Raw genomic sequence first — 21760 nt, 5'->3', positions numbered from 1 at the left:
TGTTTTCAGTTGTTGCACATGGTACAAGATTTTGCTTAAAATCATTTTATAGTGAAGCTAAGACATACAGAAAATCTTGATTCAGCATGGACAACTTCATAAAATCATTATGGTGGACAGTGTGGAAGCTGAAATCATTGAATCCTCTCAAGCCATTGAAATGTTGCTAGGAAAAGGAAAAATTTGTGCTTTTTGCTTTGGTTTTAACCAACACATTTTGATTATGTTTTCTATGAAAAAGAAAGCAGACTCTTAAAAGAGAGGGCCAGTTTATGAACTGTAGTCTCTAGGCCAGAGGGAAGGGGAAGGACGAGGAGGTGGTACAGAAACTTCTGAGCTGTAATTCTGTGTCAGGTCAATTAAAATCTCCTGGTGTTTTTCTTTTATTAAAAACTAATCTATCTGGAACTGCTTTGCACTTGCCATAGGCTAAAAGAATACACAGTGGTGGTGCACACAGTGTGCACACGACCATCTGACATAGCAACTTCATGCCCAGCAGTAATTTGGTCATGTGTCTGAGACAGCTGATACAAACACAAGGTACTTACATACTGAAATGAGTGTGTCTGTATATATATAGGTTCAATTTTTTTTCCCTGACTCCTCGGGATAAAATAATGTAATTACTTTTGTAAGTTCAGTGTTGGATAATATTTACTGATACCAGTGTAATGGAGCTAAAGTTTCTTAAAACTTAGGAGGATTTCGAATTATTGGTCTTGACTGTCACACTTCAGGAAAGTAACGAGAGCTACTGTCAGCACAGACTGCTTTTATACCTATCTTAAGTCACAATTTGTCTGCCCAACCAAACAACATGAAAGTAGCCTCATGAATTGTTATATCCATCTCTCCTTTGAGGTGGCATTTCAGCAGACCTGCTCTGTTTAAAGTGCTCGTTTTACAAAAGGGAAATGGTGGGACAGCATGATTAATATTAACATTATCTCTGGGCAGTGCAGAACGCACAAGTGTTGGAAAAAAACAGCTGCAAGAAAGGCTGACTGTTGAATTGTCTCTCAAAATAAAACATTTTGCAAAACAAAAGTACTGAATGTTTCTGTTCCGGAAAAGCTTAGCTTATTAATCAAAGTCTATACAAACTTCAGCATTCTTATCTAAGAATACTGTAGTATTTAAAACAGTCTTCATTGTTTTCCCTGCTTAGTGGTTAATGCAGCTGTAGTTGTATGATTGTCTCCATGTCATTGCAAACAGCAATATTTTAATTGGTCATAATTTGTTCAGTTTTTAGACTGGCTCATGTTTAAGAGGTGCTAAAAATTTAGAACAGCTGGTGCAAGGCTTCTTACACCTCAGCAAATTAACCTGAGCATTTCATACTAATTAACTTAACAGTGGCTGCTTACATCCAAACATTGCAGAAGTATTCATTTTCTAATCAAAGGCTTATGAATGAGACACAATTCTGTGTGAACCACTTGGTGACTGAACTTAATTTTAGAACAGAAATTGCCATATAGCTCATTGATTTAATTGGATATTCTGAAGCTTTCTTGCAGGGTGAATTGTTTCAACAGATGAGGTAGTGACAGAGGCCTGAATGTGACCCTACTTAATGCAGACCGTGTAAATTTGGAGCAACTTTGTGAAGTCAGTGGCGTTAAACTTCTAATAATGAGTGAAGAGCAAGAAATATAAAACTGCTGGGATCAATGAGGTCAAAACTGAGATCCTACATAAATAGTAACCTGATAAATACCTTTGTTTATTTTTGACTGCTTGCGTTTGGGGTTGTTTTATAGCTTACTCTTGTCATTTTTCCCACAGAGCCGCTCAGAAATTGAACCTGTCTTCCAAAAAGAAGAAGCACAGGCCTTCTGCATCATCTGTTCCTGAATCTCCTCTCTTCTCTACCAGCTTCAGCAGTATCCTTCAGACTTCCCCACCCCCTGCACCACCATGTTTGTTGAGGGCAGTCAGCAAAGTGAAAGACACCCCTGGTCTGGGCAAGGTAGGCCTTGCGAGTATCACTGAAACACTTGTTTTCTTGGGGAGAAGATTTTATCCTCACACAAAACATTAAGGGAATTGGAAGACCATGTCCTTTCTCGTTTACTGCAATTAGTCCCTCAACACGTGTACAAAGGCTTAACAATGTAAGTTACTTAGTGCAAGTGAACTTCTAATAAAGTTGAAGTTGACTTGAACTCAATCAGATCTAATTGTGCAGCAATAATAAATTTCAAGGCCCAGCTGCACTAAACGCGCCTGTACTGGGACCACAGTGCTACTAGGTGGTGATAATATCCATTCTGCTAGGGTTTCTGTAGCAGTTGGGTTCTGTGGCTGTGATTAAACTGCATAGCAGTTGCTTGCTGTGGCATATTCTGGATTCCTGATGCTCTTGCTGTCCAGACTAGTGTCTTGGTTTGACACACTGTAGTTTGCTTCTGGCTCATGTTTCCTGGCCTTCTTCCAGTACAGTCAGGACAAGGCTGGGCCATGTACCTGAACAAAGCCTATGCTGATAATGATGAATTGCTCAATTTTCCTTGTGTCATGTTATTTCCTTCCATTCTCCATAATCATACCCTCTTAAAATGCCGTTTAGATGCACACTTATAATGGAAAATGGTTGAGGCAATGGAGGAGGTGGCTATATAGTTTGCTGTTTCTTTGTTGTTTGTCTGAGTGACCCTTTCTTTTTCCCTGTCACAAATGGAGAGCCTGCCATGTTACATCTGGGAATACACGTGTGCAGTTGCTGAGGACAGCAGTTTGCTTTAATCAAGGTAGTTTCTTATGCAAGCATCTGTGTGTGGGGCTTTTCCATATTCATGGAATACTAAGCAGTGACAATGAATTTGGTGAAAACCCTTGTGTTTAGAAGAGAAATTGTAATGTATGATCTAGGAGTGCTGAGCATTAGGATGGGCTTCAGAATTTTCATTGCTGATTTTGGTTACTCTCATTCTTATATTGTGCAGTTGCAGGTTTTGGTTTTTTTTTCCAAAGAACAATAGTATTACTTTCATGGATGGTTTAATGCCTCTTTGAAAAGGGACTCCCTCCACACAGGAGTCCCTTCCTTTCCTCTGGCCTGGTAGGTGGGAAGAAATGTACAAATCTGTCATAATCTTATAAAAGTTAGTAGTGATGAACACTCTGACTTTAGTGGAAGGAGAAGTAAACTTGAACCTGTTCATTGTTGTAAGAAGCTGTTATGGAAAATGTTTACAATAGAAGCCACCCTTTCAGGATTTACTTTTCTGTGCTTGGGACAGGTTTATCTGAATAAAAATAAAAATTCCATTAAGGAATAATGAAGGGTGTGTTCATGGAAACAAGGGACTAACTTCCCTTGTTGAACTGTGTGAACACTCTTACTCTCGATTTTTACCCTTCCCAAGAAAAGAGTTTACACACACAGAGACACAAACATAACTCTGTCAAAACACTGCAAGCTTGATCTGAACCTTTCTTGCTCCTCTAATCATTGGTTTCCAGTGGATAAGTCTTGGAAAACGGTTTTGCAGTATGCCCAAACAGACCTATGATTTGCTGCTTCATCAATACCATGTACCAGAACAGGCTCCAGGCTTTCCAGCTGTGTAAGACTGAAATTTTGCAGTCCAGCTGATGGAGGAGGATATTTCTTTTCTGTTTGGACTTACCATCCCATAGCTATCAGAGTATATAAGAAATAGCTGAGAGGTTTTAAAAAATAGTTTGACATGTGCTTCTCCAAAGTAGTAAACCAAATCAAGTTAATTCGTATAGTCAAAATAGAGAAAATTCTTTTTGTTCCACATTTCCATTAGCAAAAATATATCTAACCTGCAGTTTCTGGAATTCAGTTTCATTTTTCACCTCTTTGGTTTCTTCTAGGAGTCACCCTATATTTATGACCTGAAGCTTGTATACTTTTATCAGTTTCCCACCAGTTTACCTCTGTAGCACAATTTTCATTTTAATGTCAGAAATAGGTGCAAGGCATAATAAGTAAATAACTGCTGGATAACAATGTCATTTATCTGTCAGACTGAGAAAATTTCAGATGAGGTAATGGAATTTCCGTCTTGTTTGCTTTTAATTTTTGTTGTTGTTATTTATACATGTTCTGTTCAGTTTGGTTGACGTATGTTTTGATAGGAGCATGCCAAAAACTATGCTACTTTTCTCAGCATTTTCTCTTATATAGTGTTTTCTCTAAGGGTATAAATTTATAAAATGTGGACCTGTGTGGAAGAAGTGGGTTCAGGGAAGCTAAATGTTATTTTCAGTCATAGAGTTTTTTCTGGTTTGTGTTTAAATAGCATTTTACCAGTAATCCCAGTGTGATAAAAGTCTTTCACTTTGGGTCTGCATGGGCTGGGCAATTTCTAACATGACAGTTTGTTACTCGAAAGTCTGGTTCACCAGAACTGGAAGGCTGGTGGTTGCCAAGGACTATGGATTTCTGAGACCGCTGGGGACAGCTGCGCACAGACTGCCCCAGGATGGGCTTCCTGGAAGGCAGGCTCTCTGCTAGAGGGCTGGGAGACCCGGCGTAGACACTGGGTGTTGCTGGCTTGGTGTCAGCTTGAGAGCTGTCAGGGTAGGTGGGTATCCAAGATGCTGCAGGATAGGAAGTCAGGTACTTCAAAGCTTAGACTTGCAGGTTAAATTTCATTTCACAGTTTTCTAAAATGAACTTGCCACCAAACAGTTGCCATTTTATATTTTCACTTCTAGAAATTTCAAAGTTTCTACTTCTCATTGCAAAATGGATGACAATGATTTATTTAAAATTGTAGAGTTTCTCAGCTGTCGTGTGCAGGCATAGAATTTTTGTGAGTTAAACTAGGAGGCTTTGCCTATCAGCAACATACTTAAAAGTTAATTAGCAGCTCAGTTACTGTGGATGTGGGTACAACTGAAGAGTCTAAACTGACAAAGAGAAGAGAATTAGAGAGTATATATTCAGGTTGCATCCTTCACACCCTTTTTTACAAAAGGCCTGCAAATCAAATTGTACCAGTCTGGAATTTGGCAGAAGTATTATTTGAAAGCTAAAGTTCAGCATCACAGAGGGAGGAAGATGATAGTAATAATAAAATGTTGGGACTGCATAATCACCATTTTACTTTGATGCGAGATACACCATTGACCCTAGCAGAAATACATCAGAGTGAAAGTAAAGTGACATAAAGTAGTAAAGGATCAGATTCTTTGTTGCATTCATTTCCAAAAAGCTCTCCCTAAAGTGTCAAAAGAGGTTTGTGACCATGTTGCAAATATATTAGCAGTGGTGCTTGTATGGGTCGTAACATACACACGTGCTTTGTGTTTGCATTTGCTGGCAGAGGGAGCTGATCCCGGGTGGAAGTGTGGTATCCCCACAGTTGTTTCTTGAGAGTAGAGAGTTTTCTTTTAGGCCGAGTGACTATCCTGCTCCATAAACTGCCACAGCTTGAGCATCACTTTTCCTTCTCTCTCTTTGAATCATCATATTCTGAGAGTGGCACATTGCTTTCACCAGATTTACACATGGAGAGTGCCACTGTCCTGGATGACTGTATGTGCAGTTTCCCCAAGTCCCATCATTTTCTGGAACATACTCCTTAAGTCTGTTTTGTCCTTTCTGACAATGAGCCAAGAAACAGAGCAAAAAGGCTTTCCATGCAGAAATAATGAATTATTCCATGCCTGCACTCAGATTAACTACTGTAAGAGCATTCTAGTAAGGTTTGCTCAGATTTGCTCCCCAATCTGCTTCCCTCCTTCTTCCCCCTGCCCCTCCTCTTCCATTTTCTGTCAAACAAAACCAAAACTAAACCAACAGTTTTGATGAAAATCTGAAATGTTTTCTGTTAAACACATTGTTTTGCCGAATCCCGCATTATGCATGAAAAGCAGCTTGAATGAAAAATTTTCTGCCAGCCTTAATAAATAGGTTGTTTTTAGGTGCCACAGGGTTTTGGATGAATGGATGTGGTCTCTGTGCTTCCTTTCATTTATTATTTTTCTGTGCGTAGTCTTATAAAACTCTATCCCTGAGAGGTATTTGTTATGTTTGGGCAGAGATTGGTTTATTTTTTGGTGTGAATTGTTGTTTGTTAGCGTTTGTTAATCTCAAAATAAAATAGCAATGTTTGTGCATTAAAATCATCCCTATGCAAAAGTTTTCTACGAGGGAGAAACAAGTCACCATTGAACAGTCTTCCGGTGATCATTTCAACCTATTAGCAAGATGGACTGTAATTCATGATACTGTGTTTACTTTTTATTTTTCTATAACACCAGGACTTCTGTTTGCAGAGCCTAGCCCCATTTTGCTAAGTTACGTATAAATTCAGATTAAAAAAACCCTTTTCTGTCCCAGAGCACTTCCAATCTCAGTGTAGAGAGGAAGACCAGACAGACAGAGACGGGAACCAAGAAGAAACAACGAGGTATTATCGGTCATCTTGATAGTGGTGTTCTCAACCCCTCAGCAGTCTAATATTAGATACCCCTTGTCAAGCTTTGGTAGGTGTTGTAGAAGAGGAGATTATTAAAATCTTTGAAGGGGGAGTAATAGGTTACACTGCAGATGCTTCTAAGGAGCCCTTTCCAAGTGTGTAGGGCAGGGTAGGAAGTAGCAAGGAGAGGGGTTTTTGAGAGTCTAGTAAGTGAGTGAGAGATGTGGGAGGTGGTCTCCTGGCAGGGGCTGAGCATGGAGCCTGGCTGAGAAGGGCTGTGAATGGAAGCCCAGCCATGGCCACATGCCAGAAATGCCTGCACAATGCTGGTAGGAGACTGGTGGTGTGATAGACACTCCTGAGTCATCCACCTTTCTCCTAAGGATAGACACTCCTGAGTCATCCACCTTTCTCCTAAGGATAGACACTCCTGAGTCATCCACCTTTCTCCTAAGGATCTGTGTCACTTACTAAAGAAGGTTCAATTAAAAATAATTCTTCAGTGCCTGGCTGTAAGAATTTAGTCTTCTACTAAAGCACAATATTTGACTGAAATAATCCTAAAATCTGCTATTGACTTTACATTAGTCTGCAGCTTACCTTTTCCTCACATTGATTTGCATAAAGCTCTATCTGGAAGCATCAAAAAATTTTTGTCTGACCTGAAAGTGCCTGTGCCAAAACAGCGGAGGATTTTCAGAGGCATTCAGCTGTGTCATTCCTTTGACTTTTTGCAAATGTCTCTGGGAGCTGGTGCCCACTTCCCCAAGCCCCACTGAAGGTTCCCACCATAAAGGCTAGCTGGTGAGTATATCATTCGGTGAAGGAGGACACATTTGTGTGGGGAGAAGTGTGATGTTCCTTGCCTCTTTGGAGGCAGGAGGTCCACAAAGGCAGAATATCACTGATGATTAACAGGCAGAGTCTTAAGTCTTTGACCTAAAAAGGGCAGTGGTAGTATCATTGTTAAAAATCAAAAGATAGTCTTATGTTGTACCATCCCACTTTGTATATTGATCATATAACATGCTACTATCCTTTTGATCCAAGTGGCTAGTCAAGATGCAGTGCTTTGCAGATTTTCTCCAGAGAGGGAAAGAGATTATGAAGGGAATGGATCCGGTATTGTTAGTGCTACAGTTCCTTGAATGCCGACAGAGAGAAGCAACCAAAGGCAATTTTGCTTCTTACTCCACCAGGTGATTGCAGCTAGGACTTCAGTGTCTCATTCCTTCCTCATTTTAAGGGCATTTCTTTGTGCTACAGTACCAATGTTTGTTAAAGTTTTTCTTCTCCCTGTTGTTCTTTCTGTCCTTGCTTCTCTGCTTGTGCTGCTTCTTGTTTATATGTACCCCTGCCAAAAGTAACAGTGAAGAAAGCCCTACTACCCAAGCAGTTCAGGTTTCTGATTAGATTCAGACCTGTCTTTTGGCAGGGACAGAAGTGTATGCCAATGCTTTGCATTCACAAACTACTAGTATTTCAGCTATCCACTGCCTCAAAATAGTTTATTGGACTTTTCACTAAGTAGGGCAACAATTATTGCGCTGGCCTTGACATGCTTTAATCCAAGCTATAACAGCGCAATACGTGTGTTAATAATAACTATTCTCTTGGCTATAGAATCATAGAGTCATGATTTGAATAGTCTTTGTCAAAAGATGTTTTCAATAGCTGTGCCAGCTCTTTGTATCAGTGCAGTGGAAAGCAGAGACATTCTTAGACTATATGTGATTTGCAAAGTTGATTTGAATGGAACAAAATTGATGCACATCTTGATTAAGTCCAAAAGATATAGGAAACCTCCTTTTTTGCTATCAAAGTTTGCATTTTGACTAGCTGATCAGTGGATGTGAGGATTTTTTTGACAACATTGTGGTATACATTAAGCAGGTGTTTATGAAAACTGGTATTAAGGTCAGCAAAAAACCAAGCACAACTTGGAAAATATGTTCTGTATTTTACTTCACTGCCATCCATCTTGAAGGTTTTTCAGAGGGACTCAGAAAAGGTTCTCTTTCCTCTGTAAAGCAGAGGTTGTCTCTCCTTCATAACTCAGGTGTATAGGGGGAAAAAGTTAATGGTTAGATGACAAATGTGATTTTAAACTGTTTATCACAGAAAAAAATTTCTAAGGTGAAAGCTGTTTTTGCCCGTGTTACCATGGTTACTGAAATGGGGGAAAAGAAAAAAGGACGATCCCTTGAGGCATTTAAAGGAGACATATGTGTTCATCTTTGTTGTCAACATGATTGTTGTACAAATTAAATAGTTAGTTCCACTTGGAATGAAATCCAGACGGCCTTTTGCCCTCCAGACAGAGTTGTTCAGAACTGGGGTTTTTCCTCACCAAATGTACTGTTTGGACCTGGTGGAGGCTTTCATGCTCTTTGGCTAGATTCCTGCTGCACGTGCTTTTCTGGAAGGAGTTTTAATACCTCAAGCTGCTTTAAGAAAAAGGTGAAATTAGTAGAAGTTGGAAGAATAGCTATAAACAATAATATCTTACCTCCATCAATCATATTTTCTATGCACCCTTAGTTTGTCCTTCTCTAAAGTAAAGCTTATCCTGGATGGGGAAGTACCAACCCAGTCATGCCAGGAGTCTGTCAGATTGCATTTTGATTGGCTGTGCGATTTAAAGAAAGACATATTTTAAAGAAATTTCTATGCAGTCATGTTTCCACAATTTAGAGAACACCCATAATTGCTGTTCCTTTTCTTTGTGAGGTGCAGAAGCTGCTACTTCATGGCAGCTAGGAGCACATATCAGCCAAGCCTGCTAAGGGAAAACCTGACCCATTGCCTAAACTTCACACCATGCAAGAGAGAATTCCTGTGTGGAGAAGCAGGGCTGCATTTCTGCCATATAATCTAGCCAGACTCTTTAGAAGGGGAAGACTAGGTCTTACCCTACCTATTAATAAGCCAGTTAAAGGGCAGTGGGTCCATTTTGGTCCACCTGCGAGCTGTTGAAAGCTTACGAAGTTGCTCCATAGTTCCTGGCCTGACAAGCTGTCATTCCTGATAATGAGATTCCTCAGGTCAGTTGGCAAGGAGCAGTGCCCAGAGGGAGGAGCTCGTGGCAAGGTGATGCTAGCGTAATGGTTTCCTGGAGCATTGCAGATGCAGGCAGGTAAATGGAGGTGGACACCAAGGAATAGGCTTACATATGAAATGGGAAAACTGAAGGCAGAGTACTCTTGCTGTCCTTACATCCAACTCCATAAAATGAAGCTGTTCTGCTGTATGGTGTTAGGAGTGCTCCACCAATCTGGGTACCATGTGGTCAAGCATGATACTAAAGTATTTTTTCTCATCTGTTAATTCCTTCGCCTCTGCCGATTTTCCATAAAATAACACCTTCATTCAAACTAGTAGACATCTTCCTTTTCACAGGGGGGTGGGGTGTGGGGTGTGTTTTTTTGTGTGTGTGTGTGTGTGTGTGTGTATGAAAACAGCAACATTAGAAGGTGAGGTTTTTCTAGAGAGTCACTTACAGTCCTTAAATGAAACTCCGGGCTTTGGAAAAAAAAGCATCTCTTTTCATGTTTTATAGAGGAAGACTAGTACCCTAATCTGAGCACCAACTATTGGTGACAGCAGATGTGGATAACTGACTGTTGTTCAGTAAATTCATTTTGCCTCAAAGAATACCAAAAATGGTGTTCCTCCCTTCAGTGACGTCTCCCTATGTGTATTCAGAAGTTGTGCTGATGGGTGATCTTGTGAACACAACAGGTGGATGGAGGAAGATTCCAGGTGGAATTGAACCAGACAGACAAAATATGAAAAAAGGCTGTATCTCACTTTGATAACATTTCTTGTTTCTGTGTTAGAAGAATCAATCCCTTCTGTGAATTTTTATAGTACATTTCACCCAGGGAAAGAGCTGTAAAGCCTAGTTTTGTATGGTTTACCTTGGTCTGTTTTGATGAATTTTCCTGTAAACATTGAGGATCAAAAGAAAATTAGCTTGCTCAAATCACTTCAGGCTGGTGCTGCTAGGTTTTGTACTTTGTGACTTCATACAGTACCCTCTGCATGATTTTATGCCCAGCAATCTATGACTTTTAAGTTAGTTGACTCTTTTCTTGATTGAAGTTGCTTAGCGGTGTGAATGACCATAATTTGTAGACATCTAGTTGGCTAGGAGCCTTATACACAATCATATGGGTCAATTAATTTTGCTGTTTCAATGTTGTCAACCAATGAAGGTATGGAAATCTTTAATATTGGTCACCTGCTAAGTATGCTTTAAACATATTCTTATGTTATTGAGATAGTATGACAGTGCAGTGGCCACATTTTAAAATCTCTTAAACATTGGAGGTTATGCAATTTGAATGAAAATTACTGGATTTGTCTAGAACATAAAAACTCATTGTTTTTAACACTTTGATTTCCTCAAAGTTTTTCTGAGCTATTGTATTTTCATTTCCTTTGCTTTTCAATTTAAGTTGTACTGCTGGTTGATATTTTGGGGCATTATGATAGTTCTAGTTAATAACTTCCATTTCATTTCTAAGACTTTCAGTAGTACTTTTTGAAATGTCCCCTTCTTCCCCTCCTTCTCCCCCTACATCTCTCACCCCATTAAATTAATTTTTAAATCCGTGAAGAAGAGGTTAATATAAATCAGGAAAGTCAAGATGAAAGAAACTGAAAATTACAAGGGTTTTTCTCAAACAATGCTGAGGAAGGAATTTAAATGCTGAATAGTTTGCTAAACCTGGGTTCATGGTAAGTTTTCTGAGATCTTATGCAAATTTCAGGCACTGTACTTTAAGCGCTCAGCTGTAGGCCTTATTACAACGTTTTTTTTTTTCTTTAAAACTTCCTAAAGCTTTTCTCCTCCCAGCCTTTTCCTTTTGTGTTTGACTCTTCTCAGCATGTGTCTGAGAGCAGTGCTCAGGGGTGCAGGCGGGATGGTGATACTGCAGGAGGTTCCACTATAGCACTGCGTTAACATCGTGGGCTAATGATTCGGCTGAGCCTCTTGATTCAGTTGCAAGGTTATTCTGCTTTCCATTACGCTAAAGGTCTGGGCTTTACCTCATTTCTCTGGTACAACATTGACTTAAATAGATAACCAGCTCAGCTGAGGAAGAGCCTAGTTTGAACTGTATTTTAATACTGAGAATACATTGGATATCTCTCTTCTCATTCACCATCTCTCCCTTTTTTGCCTTTTCCTTTAGGAATCAAACCCATTTCTGGGAATATCTCTCTGGAGACATCCATCAATTTTTTTTTATGCTTCTTTTATGAGAGGCCTACCTCGCCATGCTCCAAGTAATTCTCTCCCTATCTTTTTCCTTATTTTTTCATGCCACCGTTATTTCACTTCCTTAGGCTGTGATTCATGTTGCTAGCTGAAGTGAACTGATCGCTACCCTTCTGATCTAGGCTGGTCATATGAATTCCTCCCATGGAGGAATGGAGAGAAGTGCTACGTATGTTAGAATGGGCTGACTTGCCCACCAGATGTTCCTTTCTTTTTCATTTGATTACAGAGGCAGCCTAGACAGCTGCCTCAGGATAAGATATCTGTGTTTTGGCTGGCTCATGTAAGGTGAAATGAATCTCTCCCTGAGAAGGAACACAGTCTCTCCTTGTGTTCTGCTCTGAACCTTTAACTTTAATATAAAACCAGCTACTGGGAGATATAGTAACAAGATACTTGCAGAACATTCTAGATACTTGCATCTCTCCTTCAGATGGAAGTCTGCATCCTCTGCTTTCCAGTCTAAGAAACATTGGAGGCTCACTATATCGCACCCAGGTCTGCTTGAGCAGAGCTGCATGCAACGGAGCAGGTTGCTTAAAGTAACCAGACCTTCAAGGAAAAGGACCAAGCAGGCTTTTGTACATTTGGCCTTATGCAAACCAAAGGAAAGTTGAACTGCTCTTTCTTGACTTAAAGACCAGAGATGTTCAGCTGTACTTATGCCAGGATGGATCTGTAAAGGTGGTCACAATGTGCACAACCATTAAATTAGAGCCTCTGGCCCTCAGATGCCCGGATTCTCCTTGCTCTGTAATGTGACCTGTGAATCACTTCCAGTGAGGACTCCTTCCCAGAAAGGTAGGCAGTGTGGCTTGGTGTTTGGAAACATTTCTTTAGTGGATCTGTATTTCTGATACCCAAATGCCATTTTATTTTCCAAATGTAAATAGACTTTTCTTCTGTATTGTTGCTAAAGTGATTAGCGGTTAAAAGGTCTTTCATTGGATAGTGAGATATGACATGCCAGGTATGAAAAGCAATACTTTAATGTTCCCATTTTTCTTTATGAAAGAATCTTTCTATATAGCAAAGGTAAAAACAGAGTTTGAAATCGTTGACCTGTTTGATCTTAAAATATCAGGAGGTAGGTTAATAAATTTTTAAGGCCTTGACCCTCAATCCTTCTACTGTAGCACTCAGACATCGAAACGGAGTGGGTGCACCTGCAATGGGTGGATGGGTAGGTATATGTCTAATACACACTGTACATACAGTGTGTACCTTTGTATCTGCAAACATATATAGGTGCATATATATATGTGTATAAACATTCATCTCCCCCTCCCCACGAGTATAGTGGGAATATATGGCAAAAAGCTATATATGGAGTTTCTGAGCAAGTTATCTGAAAAAACTGAGATGTTAACTAGTTATAGACTTGCTTTGTTTATAAACTAGCAGTTGGTTGTTTTTTTTTTAAGATGGAGAACTTAACATTCCCTTAAGACATTCTCAGTAACCTTTCATGGATTTTAATTAAGAATAATATCCTCCTTCTTGCTTAGGTCAGTCCTCCTATACATTGCATGATCTTTTTTCTCCTATGAAGTGATTGAAAATGCTCATACAAATAGCAGCATTTTACATTAAATTCTCTAGGTATCTGTGAGGCTTTGTTGCATTTCTGTAGATCCCAATTGGTCTCATCCATATTAATTGCTGCTGGATTTTTCCACAGATCTGCTCAATTTACAATGTTTGTACTGAAGGGGAGACAGTTAGAAAAAGATGTGGTGTCAAAATGTGGTGTGTATTAAAATGCCAGGAAGAAAGCTGTACAATAACCTTTACAGCAGCACATACTCCATTACAGAAATATAGGTGTGGGAAAACTTAAAAACTGTCGATCCTTTCTTCCCTGCCCCCTTTTCCCGCAGAAAATATGACATATGTATTTCAAACTGTATAGTGTGAGAGTAATTATCTTTGCTTTAATGTCTTGCCCCTTTCTTTCCACCCTTCAGTATTGCTGGAAGTTTATCCAAATACAGATATTGATTTGTAATAGAAATCTGTTCTTGACTAGCCTGGCTGCAGCACCTGAGGGCAGATTCTGGAAGCAGAATGGCTAGAAAAGCTGCCCTCCCTTTGCCCCCGCTCCACAAAGAAAATACCTTAAACATTGCATTTTTGTCAGCTATGAGGAGCAGTGCTAAGGTATGTGCTGGCACGAGATCTGATAGAGGCACCGGGCATGCGTATGGCCTGGCCACACAGAAGGAGAAGGCATGCACCCTGATTGATAACAGCGTGTGCAGACGTGATAAACACAAGGAGGCCCAGACGGCTTTTGGGAAATGGAATAGCAATGCAGAGGAGGAAGCGGGATTCCCCAAGGGCCCCGTACTCTGTGAGTGATGGGAATCATGATTCTCCTCAGATGAGAGGGAGTTATTCATCATGAAGACTATTATGCCACGTGAGGCACTGCTGAAACAGAACACCACCAAGCTATTTCCTATCTTATCAGGGTGTATTAATAATGCAGCAATAATAATAGAAGTACAAATTAAAAATAACTGGATGGGCAGATAAGCAGAGTTCTTGAGATTAACGGGATCGGGAATTGCTTCAAACAGTTAATTGCAGAGCAGCACATAGTGGGAAATTTGCCTTTGCTGTTTTGCCTTTATTATTTCCTTATTCTTCATCTTATCTCTGTGAGCATTATTTCTAGGGCTTTTACATAGACACTAATAGGCACAATATTTCCTCAAGATTTCAGTCTGTTCTTTTTTATCTCCAAAGAAATGAAGTATCTTTTGCTGATCCATCTAATTCAGTAGGGACTAATAATGCTGAATAAGAAGAGTATTCTGATTATTAGCCTTCCTCTACATGTTCCTCTTATCATTTTCTCCTCCCACTCCCAGTCCACAATATAAAGGCAGACAAGACATTACAAGTGTCAAATATTCAGGCTTCAGGATGAATTGATGTAGACTGTTCCCTGGAAGTTTGTAAGCTCCTTCCGGATTGCAGTGACATGAAATCCCCAGAGTCCCCGAGTCTCTTGAGGTGTAATAGCTGGGTTGGGCAAAGAGAAACACGAGTATCTGGTTCTTTGGCACTGGATGATTGTGTTCCCCCCAGTCCTTTCTTGCACAGCCTATGTCAGTCACTGACCTGGCAGGGCTTTACCTGATCTTGGGTCTCTGCATGGTTCCTCTCAGTAGAATTAAAATAATGATTCAGAATTACTCTTTGGTGCCCTGCTGGGTACCAAAGTGTGCCTTACTTAGGGCATGAGACTGCTGTCACTTTGATTTCAAGTCCTATTTGCTAAGCAATTTTCAGGACACTCAAATTCTGCTCTCAATTAAATAGGTATTGGAGCTAGTGCAGCCGTTTCACACAGCTCCATCCAGGCAACACTGGCCCACTGAGAGATAAGGATATCAAGGGAAGCCCATTTGATTGAATGCCCAATACACTGATGGAGCAGAAGCTTAGCAAAAAACTGCAGCACAACTGTTACTCCACCATTTTTCTGGAAAGCAACATCATTTGTGAAACTAGCAATATGGGAGCTCAGCGTCAAAGACTGTAAATCCTATGACATCCTGCTTTTAACATGGTTTTAGTAGTCCAAAAAGCTTCTCCATGTAATATTGTTATTACTGAAGAATTCAATCTATTGTACAGAATAGTTCATCACAGTTGGTTGCCACAGGAATATCCTCCATGATTTGTCAGATTAAAAGGGTGGAGAAAGCTGTTGCTTAAATATTGGTTTTTTTAGCAACAGGAGATGGAAGAAAGTAATCCCTTTGGAGGGGAGGGGATGTGAGAGAACTTAGTGTGTGTGGGGGGCAAGGACAAAAGGATGTATTGTCTGCACACTGATCCTGAAGTTCCTGTGCGTGCCATTAGTAATGCGGGTATTCAGCACAGTTTGATGGTTAACTTCTGAAATAGAGTGGTACACTGTTAGCTGGTAACTCTTCATCATTCAGGTTGTACCTCCACTAATGTAAATGGTGTAGATTAGAGCATCTGGGATGAACATACCAGTAGGTGAATTCACCAGCTTCATGCTCAAGATGAAGTGATGAAAGTAGGTAAACTACACTGGCCAAATGAGAAGTGAGCAGACTCTTATCTACCTGTGCTTACTCTTGACAAAAGCAGTGTGTGGAACATTTTCATCTCGTGAACTAGATGACTGAAACACTGAGCACATGAATTCATGTGGATGGTGAAACTTTCGGGGGTTCATAGGCATTTTTACAGAACCTGCCAACAAACTGAGTATCCGTGATACTCGTATCCGTGATACTCTTATCCATGATACTCTTTACCCATGATAATAGCTGCTGTCATGCTATTGGATTGATAGAATCCAAATTCAGATTCTCTTCCTCTTGTTTCTTCCCCAGGAATGATTCACAAATGTTTTCCGCCTACCTATCCATGTCTCTGATGTGCATCTTATTGTCCCTAACTGCCACTGATGTCTCTTGTTTATCTCAGTTTTGCTGTTGCACCTCCATTAGCTGGGATGCTCTTCTCACCATCACTGCACCCTCAGGTGGCCTGTCTCCTGAACCTGCAATCCTTCTACCTGTGCCTGTTCCAGTCTGAGCACTGCATCTTAAATGTCAACGTTTCTTCTCATTCAGGAAGGCTTTTTTTTTTTTCCTGATGTGATTTACATATGCATCAGTAAATGGTTTGCTTTTTTGTTGCATTTAATGAGAGACAAAGGGGGAAAAAGGAAAGACATGCAATCAGTTACCGAAAACTCGAGTTAAAGTATAAAAATTGGAACTGCTCTTCTCATATGTCTAGGTCTCCCTTCACTAAATTCTCAGGCAATAATCACAAAACAACGATTAATGAGACAGTCCTTGTTTTAAGGCATTATTGGCATCCACTGTCTCTAAGGGCTAGACTGGAGATTTGGTCAGGGGACAAAACAGATCTGCGAAGAGTACCACAGAGGCAGGCTATTAATATTTTCTTACAGACAGAAAATATACAAGGTGGGTGCCTGCCCTGCATTTATTTTTTTCCCTTCACTTTTTCAAGGAAGTTTTGTAAGAGCTGAAAACACCTTCTAGGCTCTAAGAGTTTTCACAGGAAGCCTTTTGCATCTCAGTGTTTTTTTTTGTGATTTTCTGGGTTTTTTTGTGTGTTACACAACGATTTATATCAATCCGTCTCTCCTACAGGGTAATCCTAGAGCATATGGAAACACGGATAGAGAGGATATGTTCTAGCTAGCAAGTGAGTCTAAAATACCAGACTCTGGACAAAGCTCATATTTCCTTTCTTTGCAAGTTACACTTATCTTTACCTCTCTCAACCATCCTTCCACTTCTGTTTAACTTGCTCCCTCATAGGAGTCCAATTCTTTTTCTTCCTTTATTTGTAGGTTCTTTTACTACTGTGAGATAGAAGAGTATTCACCAAATTCTCTGCCCCCTTGGAAATCTTTTAAAAATACACTACTAAGTAAACATGTCCGTTACTTAGTCCAGGATCAAATGACCTTACAAGACAGATAAAGCAAAGCTGTGGTAACATGCTCTCTCCCTCCCTTCTTCCCAACACCTTAATGCTACAGCACTGCCGCCCACCCATGCCCCTTGGTATCTCCTTGGAGGAGTGTTAGCATCTTCCTCCTAACTGGCGGAGACAAAATGCATACAGCCTTACATTGCAACATGCTAACTTGTTTTGAAGTAAATGATTCAAGTCCAAATTTGTAATGATTGTTCAAAGTCCAACTGATAAGAAACTCAAACTGTGAATAGTTAAAGACTGGTAATTGATTTTGATACTTTCTGGAGACTGACCTTTCATACCTCCTAACAAGCTATGTTTTAGCAAACTGTAGAAATGCAACAAATAACTAAAACCTTAATCAGAAGCTGAACTGAGGATTTGTCATGTAAATATTACCATCTGAAGTTAATTTCTTTAGGACTACATATCAAAACAGGCTTCTGAATGGAAGGTAAAAAGGATGTAAGGCTCTGTAAGAATGACTTCTTTCTGAAACAATATGAACCAAATTCAGCTACGATTCTCATAAGCAGAAGGCAAATGCTGAATTAAAATGGTTGTTTCATGAACACTGTGTGTTCCTGCTCCTGGGATTTTAAGAACAGAAAGATAAATTGCACCTTGCTTTCGCCTGGCTGTGCAAGCCTAGGGGGATGTTCACAGATCTGCTGCCCTTGTACCCACCAAGTAACACCACACATAACAGCAACACATGCGGTAACTGGAGTTCAAGGATTATTTAGGACAGCAGTGACCCCACAGTGGGCAGGAGGCCCTCCAGCAACTGCCTCTTCCTGTGTGGGGATGTGCAGGAATTCTGTTCTTCAGATCCCCAGAGAGATGTTATGCTGGAGAAATCAATTTTTCAAAGAGACCATGTGAGCCTGTTTCATTTGTACTATACCCCAAAATGGAAGCAGAATGGAAAGATACTTTCTTAAAAGGAGAGTTTTAGGGCCTGCTATTTTCAAAATCCATACAGCTAGTAATTCAGAGCAGTGGAGGGAAGGCTGTTGGTGGTCTCTCAGTGAATAGACAAATAGCTCCGGAAAACCACTATGTGAATTAGCAGTCTTGACTGAGAGCCCAAGATTAAACAGGCACAGACACTAAACAATCCTCTTGCCCCTTGAAATGGCCCTAGTCAAATAGAGCTCAGGTATGTTAATAGGTAAACTGATCTGGATACAGTTTATACAGTACCTGGTAAGTTTAGAGAAAGATTTTGGCTTCCAAAATTGTCATCATGGCATATTCCATAGTTTTTAATTCTCTTCATCAAAAAAAACAAGGTACAAAAATAAATCTTGATTTATGCACATTGGGCAGGCTGTCCCAGCAATCATGCCTTCAGTTCACATCCCAGCCTGTGCATGCAGAGATCAAACAAAAACACCTCTGTCACGCAGTGGTGCCTTTTAATTTACAAATAGCTGCCAGAGACCACATCAAGTTCAAGAGTACAGGGGAGGAGGAAGAAGGATGAGGAGGGTTATAGACTGGCAAGAAGAGCTTCATATTAACTGATATGTTAATTTGCATTTGCTGATATTTAGTTGTGCTTGAAAGTAAAGGCTGTTGCAACCCCATAGTATAAAAATGCTTTTGCTTGTGCTTTTTTCCCCCATTAAGAAGCCAATTTTTCTGTGTTTTACTGATCTTAGAGATAAGACAGATTGGGAAAGAAGTGAATCTTCCTTTCAATTCAGACTGAAAAAAACCCCAGTGTTACTCCTAGCTCCATCTAGACATGCCTTTGTCATCATGGTTCAGATCTGGTCCCTTTGAAGAATTTCTTTTGAGTAGATGTTAAAAATGTCACAAAAGAATGAAGGAAGGAAAGTAAGAATGAACTGAAAATTCTTAGACCTTCCCTGGCTCAGAACTTTGATTTCACAGAAAGTACACAAGGTGGTAGATAAATCATCGCAGAATAAGCAATAATTCTTCTGTTGTTGTTTAAATTGCTTTATTTTTTCAGTTATGTTCATCAGACTCTCATATTTGTGGAACTGGAAGGATGTTACTTGCAATTCATAGGTTTTCTTTGCTTTGAATTACCAGGGAGCACAAGCAGATGAGACAATACTAAAAAAACTTAACTGATAATAGAAGGTGGTATAATTTAGTATAAATCAGATACAGAATACAGCTCAGAGATTAAAGCAGTATATTGTGATTATGAAGAGTTCCTTGGAAATAATTCTTCCTTCTCTTTTGACTGTGTGGGTTTTTTCCCTCTTTAAAAATAATCATAGTTAATACAGCTGATGAGGTGCAGAGGGAATACAGGCTGAGTGAAGGAGACTGACAGGAGCAGTATCAAAAGTCTAAATGGAGATGCACCAGGACTAGTGTGCTGTGCTCATCTTCTTTCTTTTGTTATTGTTTTCAGCTACTCCATATCACAAATACCCAATATTTTTTTGTTTGGTCGTAGAGAAGTTACAAGGATGCTTCTGATGTATTTGCATTAATTCTGCTTTAAGCCACTGAATATTGTTCTCAGAGGACATTCATTGCTATGTGCTTCTGACAGACAAAGAGAAATAATTTCCAACTGAGAAATTAGGTGCTTCTGAGGACTAGCCTTTTAGAATAGCCTGTCTGCAGTCAGAAAGGCTAATCGTCCAAATGATAGACATGCATGGTTGACTTTCCTCTTTATGCAGCCTTGATTGAGACACGGTGAGCAAGCTGCTGGCCTTTGCAGTGGATAATTCTGTTAGAACAATGTCCTCCGGGAAAGGCTTTTATACAGCAAGGATGACAAGTGTGGCAAATTGCTTACAAACCCCAGACCTAGAGGCTTCTCTTTCTGAAAGCTGCCAGCCCACAGTACAGCAGTGCTACAAAGCTGGAATTCACTAGCTGTTTCTGCTGCTGTAAAAAGTGTTGCTTTTTTCCTAAACTTTTTGCTTATTTTCTCAGAAGGCTTCTTTTCACAGGACCAACAGGTTTGGGAGGCCCAGAGCCCATGAAAACAGAACAGAACCAAATGTTCACAGTGAGGATTGCTTGTTGTTATACCAATAACAAGAGAAGAGATCACCTCCTGATGAAGTGAAATAGGGCCCTATCTTCTTTCCGTTCCATTTCTGATACAGAAATTTTGTCTGTGGCAACTGAAGCCTCTTGCCCTCTAGTTTTCTTATGTTTTCTCTCTCCTATTTCTGTTGTTAACCTACAGCAGCTGCCAAAAACATTATATCCCATTGCATTTCTTATGTACTTTATAGTAGCTGCAAAACAGGTATATAGTTTGTGATGTGCTGATCTTCTGATCTGTGTATCTTCTGAGATATTTAATGGTCGCAAGGGCTCTTGTTCTAATTGCTTACAGTCTCATAAGCAGAAATGGTCTCTGCAGTGAAATGAAGAGGCAGGGCATCATTACCACAATGGGTGTCAGATCCAAAAGGATTTATTATCTAATTTCAGTTCATTAATGGCTGTGATATTTAACTCTTCCAGCCTGCCCTTTTACTAACTGTGTCTAGTTTTCTGGACTGCAATACCATTCTCACTCTGCAGAATACAGTCCCTGACTACAGCTTGCCCCTCATTGCCTTATGTCTTTGCTTCCAGGAATACGGCCCATCCATATCATCTTCCTTAGTGCCACTTTTTCACCTTCCCACGTTCTCAGGACTGCCTTCCATGTTGTCTCCCTTTTTTGGAATCTGTCTTTTCCTCTTACACCGGTCTGTGTCTTCACTCCCATCTAGCTTCCCCCCGCTGTCCTGCTGACCTTACTGTGTTATAAAAGGGGAGGAAGATGCCTGAGCCACAGCAGAAGACAGTGATCGAGTAGATCAGGGCAGAGCTGTGTGAAAGCAGCTCTGCTGATCGGTGCTTATTTACATCTGCTAAAGATCTGGTACCTAATATCCTAGGAACTTGCACCTAATTCGTCATGTCTTATTTTCTTTATAGATAGCAGAAGTAGACAAGTACTTGATTTCACTCTGGTTATGTGAAAAGAGGTATACAAAAGAACTGTAATTGGTTCAGATGCCATTACTGCAGTATCAAATGTCTGTATTAGCTGATATTTGAGATATTGCTTGCTAGAAACAGCATTTTAACACACTTACCAGAGACAGAAGCTTCACATTCTCTTCCCTCCTGCTCAGCTAATGTTGCTGCTCACTCTGTGTGGGCTACCAGCTCCCCCTTACCCTCCCTTCCTGACCTCTCTCTCCTGCCTTCTAATGTGAGGATCTGGTACTATTTCTCCCATAATGCTTTTTATTTCTGCTGATGCCATGATCTTTATTGTACCTTTAGGAAGTATTTATATGTTATGAATTATATTTTACTCCCACACTGGTTTCTCTTTTCATAAACGAGCCGTACAAAAATATCTGCGTTGGGCAGTTACATATAAATCTGATCCTTTTGTATTGTTCACAGAGAGGATAAGGTAAATGATGGATTGCATTAATAAAAAAAAGTGTATAGCTGTATGTAAACTGGTCCCTTATGGTATAATATACCTTTCTGCAGCCCTGTATCAACAACGTGTTGAACAAGACATCCATTTAGA

The 21760-nt window shown here is 40.0% G+C and overlaps 1 protein-coding gene across 1 annotated transcript in view; it reads left to right on the top strand.

The window, feature by feature from the left end:
- KIF26B (kinesin family member 26B) overlaps positions 1-21760 on the top strand; it is a 303945-nt gene that overhangs the window by 191587 nt on the left and 90598 nt on the right. Inside the window, exon 5 of the mRNA XM_068400416.1 lies at positions 1795-1978. Within this exon, the coding sequence (XP_068256517.1) occupies positions 1795-1978 (184 nt within the window). The remainder of the gene's footprint in view (positions 1-1794; positions 1979-21760) is intronic.

This window comes from Nyctibius grandis, chromosome 1 (genome assembly GCF_013368605.1).
Source record: "Nyctibius grandis isolate bNycGra1 chromosome 1, bNycGra1.pri, whole genome shotgun sequence".
NCBI classification, from domain to species: Eukaryota; Metazoa; Chordata; class Aves; order Nyctibiiformes; family Nyctibiidae; genus Nyctibius; species Nyctibius grandis.
Note: the sequence above shows the minus strand (reverse complement) of the source record. Positions and strands in the feature narration are given on the sequence as shown.